This window comes from Podarcis vaucheri (assembly GCF_965113315.1).
Source record: "Podarcis vaucheri genome assembly, chromosome: 12".
Taxonomy (NCBI): Eukaryota; Metazoa; Chordata; class Lepidosauria; order Squamata; family Lacertidae; genus Podarcis; species Podarcis vaucheri.
Window position 1 is genome coordinate 57,873,708 of NC_138750.1, and position 14,680 is coordinate 57,888,387.

At 45.9% G+C, this 14,680-nt stretch overlaps 1 protein-coding gene across 1 annotated transcript; it reads right to left on the reverse strand.

Annotated features, from left to right (window-relative positions):
* Positions 1 to 1,261: 1,261 nt before the first annotated feature.
* Positions 1,262 to 11,470, reverse strand: SEC22C (SEC22 homolog C, vesicle trafficking protein). Its single transcript, XM_082192605.1, has 7 exons — positions 11,336 to 11,470; positions 7,951 to 8,160; positions 7,012 to 7,175; positions 4,903 to 5,082; positions 3,933 to 4,051; positions 2,288 to 2,353; positions 1,262 to 1,481 (listed from the first exon to the last, which is right to left on the reverse strand). The coding sequence occupies exons 2-7, from the start codon at positions 8,130 to 8,132 to the stop codon at positions 1,281 to 1,283; spliced, it is 912 nt and encodes a 303-aa protein (XP_082048731.1). The 5' UTR covers positions 8,133 to 8,160; positions 11,336 to 11,470; the 3' UTR covers positions 1,262 to 1,280.
* Between the last annotated feature and the right edge of the window lie 3,210 nt (positions 11,471 to 14,680).

The window sequence follows — 14,680 nt, forward strand, 5'->3', positions numbered from 1 at the left end:
GGAGCAAATCCCTGATCCCCATCGGCGAGACAATGCCTGGTGCTGATATCTCCCACTCGTCTGTTCTGCCAATGGATCTCTTTTTTTTACCCTGTTCTACCTTCAGTGCCTTTGTACAAACAACACACAGGCCAGGAAGGAAAAGTGCTGAATAGGATGTGCAAGGAACGTCCGCCTGGACGAGTCGCAAAGGAAATCAACACTACTGATGGGTGGTGCATGTTGGGACCGGTAGGGCAGAAGGCAGGGAGCCCAACAGCAGGTGGCGCCAGAGCCAATGACAGGCAGAACCAATCAACTCTATTTTTGCCTCTATCCTCCTTCCTGCCGAGTTACACAAGAGCAACGCTGAGATGGAGGAGGAGGAAGCTGACAGACAGAGCCAGTTTCTGGACAGCTTGCGAGCAAGAAAGCAGGCAGGTGGGGCCTGGCTGAGAGCACACCAGGGCTGGTGGGGCACCTTCTACTGATAAACCTCCTATTCAGCTCTTTAGCCTTTTCCTCCTGTTACCTCTAATACATACAAAGCGTTTGCCCAACAACTCGTTCATTCCTATTAATCTAAATGCATGCAAACTGCATCTTACCATTCGAGATTATATCAGATGCTACTCCCCTACTGTAGTCACAATAAGCTGCCTACCATTTAAAGCCATCTTTGCCATAAAAAAGCCACGAACCATTCTATTAGCTCTACCTGTGCCTTAAACTTGTGGGAGTCGAAAGCCTGGCCTTTGTGGTGCCGTGCGGGTAATTTGACCGACTAGAACGTATTTAGGGGGGTTTTCAGCGTGAAAGCAACAATCGCCATCCCTGTATGGCTTGCCTTCTCCAGTGGGGCATGGACTGATGCTCTGGGGTTGTCTAGAGCTCTCCTGCTCTCTGCTTCCAGGACACTACAGATCAGATTATTTGTTTTATGGTTGCTGGAAACTGCAGCCTATCTTTCTCCCGGAATCCCAGAACACGAAGGACCCAACAGGCCCTCGGCTCTGGCGAGGGCATCCAGATCATTCTCTAGGTTATGTGCGTTGATCTGAAAAGGACTGGTGCTCGAAGGATCCTGCCTTGAGTTGGACACCGTGTATGCCTGTTCCCTTGAGCTTCTATAAACCCACAACTGTGGGCTAAAACCCATTCTTCTGGGAAAGGCTGGGTGACCAAAAAAAAACCCTCGCCATATTCCACAAGCTGCTTTTGACCAGCATTAAACACCCCCTTTCCCAAACCAAACATTTTTTAAAAAACAACAACCCGCAGCTGGTATTCCATGATCGTTTTCATACTCCAAAGTCTGGCTGTTTCTCCACAACTTGCCGTGTCAGTATCTGATGGGAAGAAAGGGAAGCCACTCCTATGTGGAAAAGTATCTGCCAGATGTTCCTTAACCCATACAGGTAGATGTTGCATAGACAGATTGTGACGAAAAGTACAAAGACCTTTATCTTCCTGGCTGAGGTGTAGAACAGGTAAAGGCAGCACTGGAAAAGGAAGAAAACCAGAGAGAAGTTTAGCAAAGTTTAGCAACCAGGCTATGAAAGGAAGGGACATAGCTTCATATGCGAGAGTTCCTAGGTCCGATCTCTGGCTTCTCCAGATAACGCCAAGGTTCCAGGTTCGATCCCCATTTGGGACAGCTGCGTATTCCTGCATTGCAGGGGGGTTGGACTAGTCCAGGGGTGGCCAGCTCCCAAGAGACTGCGATCTACTCACAGTTAAAAACTGGCAGTGAGCTAACCCCTTTTGGGGGGTTCAGGTCAAAGTTGTTGAGCTTTCCTTAGGGAGGGGGAAAGCCCTCTACCTACTGGACGTACCTGGACTAGACGATCCTTAGGGTCCCTTACGACTCTATAGTCTATAAAGGTAAAGGGACCCGACCATTAGGTCCAGTAGTGACCGACTCTGGGGTTGCGGCGCCCATCTCGTTCTACAGGCTGAGGGAGCCGGCGTTTTCCGCAGACAGCTTCCGGGTCATGTGGCCAGCATGACTAAGCCGCTTCTGGCGAACCAGAACAGCGCACAGAAACGCCGTTTACCTTCCCGCTGGAGCGGTACCTATTTATCTACTTGCACTTTGACGTGCTTTCGAACTGCTAGGTTGGCAGGAGCAAGGACCAAGCAACGGGAGCTCACCCCTTCACGGGGATTCGAACCGCCGACCTTCTGATCGGCAAGTCCTAGGCTCTGTGGTTTAATCCACAGCTCCACCCGCGTCCCCTGCCCCCCGCAAGACTGCAAATCATGTCACGTCTGATTTTCGTGGGAAGAAAACAGATAATATACTTACCAACAAAAAGCAGGCTACAAAGGGCAGGAGAAATGCTATCACATTTCCAATTCCTTTGCGGTCTTCCTGTTGGAAGATGACATTTGAAGGTCAAATTAACTCAGTCGGTGCAAATAAGTCCACAAAGTTATTAGACCATAGGAGGGAAAAATACTCTCTTGCCTGCCGATCTATATCTGTGTTAAGTCATGTGCATCTAAAAGGAGGGGGCACAAAGCATTTGGAAAGCCTCCCTGACTGTGTGCAAGCCTGAATGAATTTGTTTCAAGAAGGTACACAGTGGTCTTTATTTTATTACTTCAGCACTCAAAACAACAGAATCAGGAAGGAACTAAACTGGTATTTAACTTACAATTAAGACTGTGTACACAGTGAGTCATGCCACTGAAGAAACAAATGTAAACCAAAGTACTCATCTAGTTCAAAATTATTCCACAGCATTTAAAAAAAGGGGGAGTTTGTAAAACAATATATTTTTATAGCTCTGAACAAACAACAGCCCCATTTAGGGGGAAATGGTGTTTGCACTCACATCAAACCCATCAAAGATGTCAAGAGCTCTTCTGAGATAGAACAGCTCATCTGTTTTGCATGGAGTCAGGTTTAATTGGTTCACATTTGACCAGCTTTCAACTTGCACAGAACTTTGCAATATCTAAGTTACTCTTGCTCTGTTAAAAAGATGGAGTGGGGGCCCCACTGGGCAAAACATGTAAAATAAGCCTAGATATTTATTTAACTCTCTTACTGGTTTCATTACTGTCTTGGACGCTGATTTCACAGATGTTTCCCAGTCAAAATTTATCAGTGGCCAATTTGCAGGTATTAAGTTATTATTTTAATCTGTATGCCGCTCTCCCACATAAATGTGCCCAAGGTGGCTAATGACACAAAAGCAAAAATTGCAAATCAACGCATCGTTACAATTAAGGTCTAAAGGCCTGATAATGTCATATAATGACCCAAATAAACAATTCATGTTGAAAATATGGATATCATAACATTTTAAATTTATAATAAAGTAAACTATCAGAAAACTGATATTGGTGGGTTAAAATATATAAAGCAGAGTCAAATATGATAAGTGCTTCTGCTGCAATCAGATACTAACGAAAGTATAAACAGCAGCCAATGCCAAACAGCATGAGAAACAAATAAAGTGCTTACATTTTCTTTTCATAGAGGCTTAACATGCGCACAGTTCCTAGCAGGTTCATGGTGTACTAGAAAGTCTCAAAAATTGAAGTTGCTAACCTTGTCATCTGATCTTAAGTAATTATATTTACAGTCACATGGCTGTTGTATAAGCAACTAATGTTCCCTTAACAAAGATCACCACATTAACCCAGAAAGGTTAAATTACATTGTGTTGTTGATGATTTTTATTACGATGATTATAGCCCACCCATCTGGCTGGGTTTTCCCAGCTACTCTGGGTGGCTTCCAGCAGAATATAAAAAATTATCATGTCAAATTATCATGTCAACCCTGCTTGTGGGTTTCCATTAAGATATATATCTTGGCCGCTGTGAAAACAGGATACTGCACTAGACGACCCACTGGCCTGATCTCGCAGGGGTCTGGACAGGTACCAAAGAAATTCCTACCTCCACCCTCCTCGTCCCCATGTCATCTCCCCAGTTACCTGAAATGAATACTCTGCAAGGTGAACGCCTCGGATGAGATTCAATGCTCCACACATAATGTTGAGAACAAGAGATAAGATTCCCAGAGCAGACACAGGTTGCATTCTGTGAGCAGGAGCTTCAGGCCAGTTCAAGAAGGAAGGGAATTAGAGAGAGTGAGACTGGTGAGCACTGCTATGTCGTTTACAGCCGTTTCTCATGTTTCTTACGTACCCCAGTGTCTGAATTAGTTCCACACAGCATCATTTGCAAAGCACTTATTCCTCTTGGGAGGAAACCTCTTGGGAGATCAAGATCTGGGTAACAATACTGATCTACCCAACAGGGTTATTTAACAAAACAAGTCATGTGAACCACTTTTAGTGTGCTTAAAGTTTCACATAAAGTTCTGATAGTACTATAAAGTAAAGGGACCCCTGACCATTAGGTCCAGTCGTGACCGACTCTGGGGTTGCGGTGCTCATCTCGCTTTATTGGCCGAGGGAGCCGGCGTAAAGCTTCTGGGTCATGTGGCCAGCATGACTAAGCCGCTTCTGGCAAACCAGAGCAGCGCACGGAAACGTCGTTTACCTTCCCACCGGAGCAGTACCTTTTTATCTACTTGCACTTTGTCGTGCTTTCGAACTGCTAGGTTGGCAGGAGCTGGGACCGAGCAACAGGAGCTCACCCCGTTGTGGGGATTCGAACCACCGACCTTCTGATCGGCAAGCCCTAGACTCTGTGGTTTAACCCACAGCGCCACCCACGTCCCGATAGTACTATAGCATCCAAATAATATGCCACAACTATTACAGAAGTGAATAGGATGCCTTTGCAAGCTCTTATTTGTTCTTGTATTTTTGGCTGTGACTACGGCCTATCAGCTGGAGCTATTAGTGAACTGCAGTAAAGTTAACTAGCAAGTAAATGTAGCCAACCAGCTCCTGAGTATGGCTGACAAAGAATCCACCTTTGCGGACTGCGACTCACCAGATTCCATGTGGAGCTCCGTGTGGCCGTTCACAATCCCATTCCTCAGCTCCGCATCTTCCAACTTCACAAGTGCAGGAGGCCGCAAGAGGAGCTCTTCCTGGATCTTTTCCAAGTTGAACTTCGTCTGTGCGCAGTTTGTGTAATTGAAACGGCCTTTGACTTTTTGAATGACATTGTCTGCATCAGAGAAGCAAGAAAGTAATCACTGAAAGTAAGAAAATTGCCATGGAGCTGGATGCAGAGGAGTGGCAGGAGGTACATGCTGGGGAAACTCCCCCCCCCCCCCGAAGAGAAGAAGGCTCAGAGCAAGGGAAGAGGTGGTGAGATGAAGAGGGAGCAGACTGAGAGGAGGTGGTTTCGGGAGCTGAAGAGGTAACAGGGTTTAGTGAGCAGAGAGAGTCTGCGGTAGAAAGCAGCCCAGAATCAGAGGCAGAAGCAGAGGCTGGAGTAGGGCGGGCAAGAGGCAAAAATCAGGCAGGCTGCTGAAAAAGCCAAGCCCCCTCCTGTTGCAACCAGCTCTCCTCCCCACTGGTCTCCCAGAACCAGAAGAGGTGTGAAGAGGACAGAGCAAAAGGCAAGGCGACAAAGTCTCAGATTGCTTGGGAAGGACCCGGGGTTGGAGGAGACTTAGGGAACGGTGGGAAAGCAGGACCTTCTGTCCTCACAACTGCCTCATTGGGGCAAGATCTACCAGAAAGCGTTGCTGTGCTCACTAGGCCTGGCCTCCTGAGCTGTTTTGTTTCTTTGGATAAAGAGTTAACTTCACTGACGCCACGTGAGTCACACCTGACCTGCTCCTGTCAAAATGCATGCAAATATGCTCCCTTGGTGAAACATATGCAGCCCGTGGAACTAGAATCATAGAATCATAGAGTTGGAAGAGACCACAAGGGCCATCGAGTCCAACCCCCTGCCAAGCAGGAAACACCATCAGAGCACTCCTGACATATGGTTGTCAAGCCTCTGCTTAAAGACCTCCAAAGTAGGAGACTCCACCACACTCCTTGGCAGCAAATTCCACTGTCGAACAGCTCTTACTGTCAGGAAGTTCTTCCTAATGTTTAGGTGGAATCTTCTTTCTTGTAGTTTGGATCCATTGCTCCGTGTCCGCTTCTCCGGAGCAGCAGAAAACAACCTTTCTCCCTCCTCTATGTGACATCATTTTATATATTTGAACATGGCTATCATATCACCCCTTAACCTCCTCTTCTCCAAGCTAAACTAAACTTTTCCAAGTGCCGGATTTGTACAGAATTGGCATTTGGCACAGAATAGATGCAGCCTGGTCAAATGTGCCACAGCTTCCACTTGCACTTGTCCGCTTGCAAGAGAAAACAATAAGGAATGCACCTTCCCAGGGGCTGGCTGGGGGGAGAAGCACTGACCGCCTGATACTACCATAGGGCTACTGGAAGTACACAAGTACATCCATCAGAAATCACTGGGAGAGGGTCTTGTTTGCCTGGTGGCAATGACCTACTTCCACCATTGGAGGCAGTAGGCCTCTGAATACTCATTCCTAGGAATCACAAGTGGGGAGAGAAGGTAGTTGCACTCAGGCCCTGCTTGCAGGCTTCCCACGGGCATTTGGTTAACCACTGTGAGAACAGGATGGCAGACTAGGTAGGCCACTGGCCAGAAACAGCAGGGACCTTCTTATGTTATTATGCAGAGGAGAAGGACACACAAGGAGTTTCTACAAAAATAGGAACTGCTGCTTTCACTAAACAAGTAGCTCATCTGAAGCAAATGGTCCTCATCCATAACCTAACTTGGATGGGCTTAAGTCCTTGAATACTCCAGCACCACATATGTGGGCAAAATGTCCAACGCCTTCTACTTCTTTTACCATCAGCAGTCTCCAAGGGCAGCCCCAAATAAGTATCACAAATAAAGAGATTATTTCACTGTTTAGGCAGGATGGTTATCGCTATGCTTCCTCTCTGGCAGATACCATCAATTGAGGTTAGGGCCATTAAGATATATCAGCTAGTATAAGGCAGAATGTTAGCCGGGCTTCTTGATTTATTTGAAATGCGATGCTTGCTACTGATTCCTGAAGAGGAGGAGGAGGAAGAAGAGAGACAAGGCAAGCATGGTACGCACCAAATTCTAGAAAAGCATACGGTCTGGAAGCCAGGCCCACACTGGTGGCATCATAGGTAGTGGCAAACTCCCACTGGAGCTCTTCCAGAAAGCAGAACGCCATGGCAGCTGGGAAACTGCTGGTGCAAATCCCCATGCAGGCCACGTCTCCAGAAGAATGAAAGCTGAGAAGTAGAAAAATCCAGGATTCACTACAAGCACCAGACACAAACTTAAGTAAGGGACCAGAGCAACAAAAAACAAACACCCAATAGCTGTAGTCACAGCTCTGCACCTAGAATCCCAGCACTGTAGGAGATGGGTTTGTTTGCTGTTCAAGCACAGATCTGCACCCCTTGCCTGAAACAGACAGACTGTGAGCCTTACACTTCCACTGATTTTAAAGAATATCTCTCAATATGCAGGGGGTAGGCTGCTGCCCAGAGTTGTAAAAACACTACCCTTTGCTGAGCTTGCTGGTATCAGAGACCACAGCTATGGATGAGTGCTTAACTTGCATGTTATCAGGAAGTAACCTTGGACAAAGCAGAAAGAGGTTACAGAGAGGCTTGGCCAGACGCCCTACTTGACTTTAGCACCCCTCATTTTTGGAATAGGAAAAATCCAATATGCTCTACGAGTCTTACATGTCATCTAAGAGGCATCAACCGTGGCATGTTCATTCACTTTAAAAAAAACCTGTTTGTTTATTCAGGCTTTCCCTAATGGCTGTAGGTTGTTGTTTTGTTTTGTTTTTCAGATTGTGACACTATGCATCTCTTAAATTTTAGCTGGGATTTTACCACCATACCTTTTCTAGTAACTGTAGATATATATTTTAATGAAGCAGAGTACAAACACATAAATAAAATGTTACTATCAAGGGAACATACATGAAGTTACCCATCAAGGCAATTTCAGGGAAAACCTACATCTCTGCCAAGCTGAAACATGACTTACTGTATACTGAGGTCACGTTCTTTGGCTGTCCCACGCTCTGGAAACTGTGTCAGAATGGATGACAAGGTCTTGAGCCTCTTCCTGCATTCCAAGAAGTCCTGGTCTAGGTGGAAGTCCGTGGAGGCAGAGAGTGGAAGTCCATCCCTCACCCGAACCACGCAGGCAAAGAGGATCATGGACATCCTCCACAGGAGAACTCATGGGGGCAACCTGGAAATAAGTATTTCATTTACTCAATGCATTCATTTGCTCCTCTTTGAGCAAAACCTCCCACCGAGGCTAATACGGTTTAAAATGAAGAGTTACAATACACACACACACAACACACACACAATATATATAGCAGCATAAAACAGCAGCAGCAATGTGTTGCTGTTTTCCCCCAAGCCTGACTAAAAGTGGAACTGTCTCTCTCAGGAGGTTGTGAACTCTTTTTCCTTGGAGGATTTTAAGCAGAGGTTGGATGGCCATCTGTCATGGATGCTTTAGCTGAGATTCCTGCTTTGCAGGGGGGTTGGACTAGATGACCCTGGGTTCCTTCCAACTCTACAATTCTATGATTCTACGGAAAGCAATGCAGAGCTCCACACTGGAGAACCACACATGGCTCCTTGGACTACAAGAGTAACAATAGATAAAATAACTAATGGATTTTTGAACACCACGCAGCAGCAAAAAGACATCACCAAGCTGTGGAGAGCATTCCAGAGTCGGTGTAACACAACTGAAAAGGGGGGTTTTAAGTAAGCAGAGGGATTCAGTGAAGGACCCGTGAATATATTCTATTTCGTTACTTTTACACATCAAATTTAAGAAAATATATTGAAAAGGAAAGAAAGTTCAGCGACAATAAGCGTGGTGCGCTCACACTGAAAAATAAAAAAAAAATGTGAATATCTTTATCACCCGGGAAGTTCAGGAAGAAGTTTCTTTTCTGAAAGTGCAACAGGGGTGGGTTTGAGTTTGTTTTTAAATTCAAGTAGGCTGTCATTTCAATTGAGAATAATATTCTGTTGGGAGCCGCCCAGAGTGGCTGGAACAACCCAGTCAGATAGGTAGCATACAAATAATAAAAGTATTATTTACTATTATTATTATTATTATTATCAGCATCATCAGCATCAGAACTATCTACTCCTCTCTGCAAGTGTCCTAAGGCTAAAGAACACAAGCAGCACTGTCAGTGGGTTGGGTTTCTCATATTTTGTAATAAAAAAAGGAAAAGGAAAATAAACCGCATTACTTAACCACACATCACAGTCTATAGAACAGAAGCATGTCTAATCTTAAAAGATAAATAATCCACTACGTTGCACAAGACTTCAGCCAGGTTCCAAAGGATAATTCCAACTATGAACTTGCCTCATTGAATCTCAGTTGTCTGCGGCGCTGTATTGAACAGGTTGAACAGGCCGTTCCTAACAACTTAACATGTTAATGTTCTGTTTAGAGCTTGATAAGCTCTTTAATCCTGCAGACATTGAAAAGCTCTATAATCCCAGCAGGTTCATATATATCCAGTTCTAAATGGGCACCGAATGCATGAATACCAGGGCATACAGGTAGCACTAAACTAACTCATTGCTTGCCCGCCCTTTCCTTCCAAACATCAGCAGTTCTGCAGCAACAGGAACCCTTCTCAAACTGGATTTCTACACACACTTTATCCACAACAAGCTGAGCTACACCTTAAACCAATACATTCCCCCCCCCCATTTTAAGCCACTCTTTCCCCACCTACAGTTCAAAACTATCTAAATACCCTTTCCATAGCTTTGCCTTGATACTGTAAACCAACCCATGAGCTACTGAAAGTAATGGGGCCCTTTATATACCCAGCTGTCCTTTTTCAAAAACGAATTGTCATTGTTTTTTGTGTTGCGTATATCTGGTAATTTGCAGACCTGATAGGTATCGAAAGCCATTTGCACATAACAAAATATGTATTTTATCAAAGTAATTGTTGAACTGAAATACAATTAAGAAGTTTATCTTATAGTTTGGAAATGTACATCCAGGTGTGTTTTTTCCTTTAAATTTTTTCGGGGGCCCCCAAGAGAGTGGGGCCCTAAGCTGTAGCTTGTTTAGCATAAATTGTTTAGCACTGCATTTGCTACACGTGCAGAGTGTGTGTGTGAGGGATTTATTCATGCAATTTGTTTCACAACCTTCACCCAGGGCCAGATTTAGGTTTGAGGAGGCCCTACAAAGCCTAGGACTTGCTGATCAGAAGGTCAGCTGTTTGAATCCCCGCAATGGGGTGAGCTCCCATTGCACGGTCCCTGCTCCTGCCAACCTAGCAGTACAAAAGCACACCAGTGCAAGTAGATAAATAGGTACCGCTCTGGCAGGAAGGTAAACGGCGTTTCCATGTGCTGCTCTGGTTCGCCAGAAGTGGCTTAGTCATGCTGGCCACATCACCCGGAAGTTGTACGCCGGCTCCGTCAGCCAGTAAAGCAAGATGTGCGCTGCAACCCCAGAGTCGGCCACGACTGGACCTATTGGTCAGGGGTCCCTTTACCTTTACGCTACTGAAGGTAATAGGACCCTTTCTAAGTGATATTTTAGGGAGCAGGCTAGCAGGCAGGGCCCTTTACTTACATCATAGGAGCCTACACAACACAAAACACTGCTGCTGTATGTAGGTTTTATTTGTTTTTCATCCTATATTTTGGAAATGTACATCCAGGTTATTTTCCCTTTAATTTTTTTATATTTTTTTTGGTGTGAGGAGGTCAAGAAACTAGTGAATGAGGTATAAGATACGAGAATACTATTTTTTTTCTGCTTTCTCTTTTGGTTTTTTTTCCCTTTTTTCTATTCGGTTAACTGTTTTTCCTTGTGTACTTCTATGTGTTTTGTTTTGTATTTTCCTATTTTTGTAGCTTTTTTTTGGTTTTTGCATTTCATGTTCAAATTTTTGAAGTTTTTGATTGTTTAATAAATATTATTTTTTAAAAATATATATAATTTTTTTTGGGGGGGGGGGCAAGAGAATGGGGCCCTAAGCTATAGCTTGTTCAGCATAAATCCGGCACTGCATTTGCTACACGTGCAGAGAGAGTGTGTGTGTGTGAGGGATTTGTTTCACGCCTTTCACCCCCAGAGTGGCGCACGCGGCCCCTCCTTTCTCCCATTCAGCCTCACAACAGCCCGGCGAGGTAGGCTTCGCGGGGACAGAGCGCCACCCGGAGAGCTCTGCGGCCCAGAATTGCGCCCATTCCCCTTTCAGTCCCAGCCAGGTCCCTCTCTCTCTCTCTCTCCTCCGCTTGCCGCGCCCCCTTCCGACGGTCACCCCCGGCGCGTGACCAACGCGCTTCCTTCAGCCAACGGCCCCATTCCCCGAGGCCTCCCTCCCCCGACCCTCTCGGGGCTCCCGCCTCACCTCGCCCTCTCCCCTCGGGGCCTCGCCGTCACAGCGGCCGCGCAGGCAGCGGAGGAAGCGGCGTCCACCACAACAAACGCGCCCGGCCCGTCCATTTCCGGCTACAGAGATGGAGGCGGCCGGAGCGGGTCGCCATAGAGGCGCCGGCGGGAGAGCGTCGCGCGGCGGAGGCGGCAGCGTGCCCTAAGAGGTAGAAGCCGAATGCGCCACCTGAACTTCCGGTTGTGAGTCGAGGACCCTCCACCCGCATAGGTTTATAATGAGACACACAAAGACGTTGTTTTAGGTTAATGGGCCAAATTAGGCCATGGTTTTATTTAATTAGGCCACAACTTTTATTGGTTACAGCATGTGAGTTGTATTGGTTTAGGCCTCGGCAGCGGCCGCCTCCCGTTGCAAGTCCCGCGTGCCCTAAGAGAGTAGGAGCCAAATTCGCAACCTGAACTTCCGGTTGCGAAACGGAGGGGCTCCTCCGTGCGAAGAGTCCCTACGTAGACAGAGGAACGGCGCCTCTCCAGTTGTAGTCCAACATGTGGACTACAACTCCCATCAGCCTTGGCCGTTGGCCGTACTTGTTGGCCGTACATTGTAGGGTTGGGAGGCATCCCGAGGGTCATCTAGGCAAACTCCGGCCCTCCAGATGTTTGGGACTACAATTCCCATCACCCCTGACCACTGGTCCTGTTAGCTAGGGATGACAGGAATTGTAGTCCCAAACATCTGGAGGGCTGGAGTTTGCCTATGCCTGATCTAGCCCAATCCCCTGATGCTCCAATTCTTGGCAATCTCTCTGATGGAAAACAGCAAAATCCATAGCCGGGCTGCGCCATTACGAAAGGCCGCTAGCTATTTTGTGGCATTTTGGTCGGACCTCATAAAGGCCATGCGCCACTGAGGATTTTGTCATTGTCCTTCCTCTCCTGCGCTTATTAATCAACCTTTGTTTTCTATGGGCAAATGGAAAGGCCATGGCTGTAAGCAAGGCTGCACATTTTGGACAGCGCCCAAGAAATGAAAAAGCCAGAATCAAAGGGGAACGGGCCAAGACCATTGCAAGGGTTCAGATACTCTCATCCCCTCCAATATTTCTCTGATGAAAACTGGGACATCCTAAGGAAAACTGGGACATTGCGGGATCAAATCGAAAACCAGGATGGCTTCTCTAGGGTCACCATCATTTCTAGAGCTGATCTCTGCTCCTCTCAGTATTTCCCAGTGGTCACCATGGACACCTGGTGGTACTGGAAAGGAGGAACAATCCAGGGCCTGGGAGTGAAGATCCAACTGAGGAGAACTCCAGAGAGGCAACCACCCACCCACCCATCTTAACTGCAACACAGAATAAATAAATAGCATACTTGAAACCAAAGTTCCTTAATATTATCATGCCAGGGTAGCAATATTAACTAGGGTTTCACATACTGTGGTAGAAAGACCTGCTGCAAGAGTCAGGCTTCTTATGGAATAAGGACAAAGTGAAAACAAAGGTATCAAACCCTCAGCGTTGTCGGCTCAAATTTTGTTATATTGTGTGATCAGGTGCTGAAATCTACTAAAATTGTTGGGGAGTCATGGAATCAAATGGCTTTGTTTAATTTTGTGGGTTAAACACCAGATGAAACGTGAAACATTCTAGTGGAGAGATGCCAAAAATTAAGACTTCTCTGGCTATCCCATGTTTGTGAAGTGGCCCATGTATAAGGATGTTCATAGCAGGTTTCTGGTCTAAACATCTGTCAAAATTAGGGCACTAAATGGGGTATTTGGAATTACCTCATTTTTTGCTCTATAAGACTCACTTTTTCCCTCCTAAAAAGTAAGGGGAAATGTGTGCGCGTCTTATGGAGCAAATGCAGGCTGCACAGCTATCACAGAGGCCAGAACAGCAAGAGGGATTGCTGCTTTCACTGCGCAGCAATCCCTCTTGCTGTTCTGGCTTCTGAGAGTCAGAATATTTTTTTTCTTGTTTTCTTCTTCCAAAAACTAGGTGCGTCTTGTGGTCTGGTGCGTCTTGTAGAGCAAAAAATACGGTAGATCTTGCCCTTAAAAAAACAAACCCATTGCCTCTGTCTTTCTTACGTTGAGCAGTTGCAAAGCAGTACTGCCAAGCTAGCAGGGCTGATGGGAGTTGATGTCCAAAACATCTGGAGAGCACGAAGTTGGTGAAATCTGAAATGATGCAATGCCACATATACTTCTTAAGCCAGCTTCTGCCTTTTTTATCTCTATAAAACAAAGCAGTGATTAAAAGGGAAAGGCAATGACCTTGGCTGCCTAAGCCGTTTGAGAGTCTCCTGTAGCGCATAGTTAACACATATAAAAGCATTCATTGGGAACAGTCTTTCTTTGTCTCTCTCTTTTTCCTGGATTTCTCTTGGCTTCCACCAAGTGTCACTCTATATGACACTAATCCTCCTCCATCTGCAGTCAGAACAACAATAACAATACTTAACATTTATTTAGCTTATCTGAAATGTTCAAAGTGCTTCTCATCCGTTATCTCTTAATGGATCCACCTGCAGCAAAGTACTCAAGCTCGCTTTGCAAAACAGAAGGCCAATGCTTTTCCTTGCAGTGAGGCACTACACTGAGTTGCTTTCTTATAAGTGATTCCTTTTCTGCTTTTGTTGTTGTTGTTGTTTAGTCATTTAGTCCTGTCCGACTCTTCGTGACCCCATGGACCAGAGCACGCCAGGCACTCCTGTCTTCCACTGCCTCCCGCAGTCTGGTCAAACTCATGCTAGTAGCTTCAAGAACACTGTCCAACCATCTCGTCCTCTGCCGTCCCCTTCTCCTTGTGCCCTCCATCTTTCCCAACATCAGGGTCTTTTCCAGGGAGTCTTCTCTTCTCATGAGGTGGCCAAAGTATTGGAGCCTCAGCTTCAGGATCTGTCCTTCCAGTGAGCACTCAGGGCTGATTTCCTTCAGAATGGATAGGTTTGATCTTCTTCCAGTCCATGGGACTCTCAAGAGTCTCCTCTAGCACCATAATTCAAAAGCATCCATTCTTCAGCGATCAGCCTTCTTTATGGTCCAGCTCTTACTTCCATACATCACTACTGGGAAAACCATAGCTTTAACTCTACGGACCTTTGTCGGCAAGGTGATGTCTCTGCTTTTTAAGATGCTGTCTAATCCTTCTCCCAACCAGATCTTGGTTGAAATGTCCATGTTCTCTTCTTCAAGAGGTTTAGAGGAATACCCCACTCATGTTGGATGGTACAGCATAGGATAGTCCAGCTTCTAACATTCATAATATTTTTTAAAAATGATATGCAATTTTTACAGGCGTAGCCAATGTGGTGCCCTCCAGATGTTGTTTGATTCTAACTTCCATAATCCTTT

What these genes read in the sequence shown, in the direction of transcription:
- SEC22C (XM_082192605.1), bottom strand. Translation starts at nt 8,132, where the DNA reads ATGTCCATGATCCTCTTTGCCTGCGTGGTTCGGGTGAGGGATGGACTT. An exon ending in TTGCAGAGTATTCATTTCAG is followed by an intron (nt 2,354 to 3,932) that starts GTAACTGGGGAG and finishes ATCTTCCAACAG; the next exon opens with GAAGACCGCAAAGGAATTGG. An exon ending in TTGTAGCCTGCTTTTTGTTG is followed by an intron (nt 1,482 to 2,287) that starts GTAAGTATATTA and finishes TTCCTTTTCCAG; the next exon opens with TGCTGCCTTTACCTGTTCTA.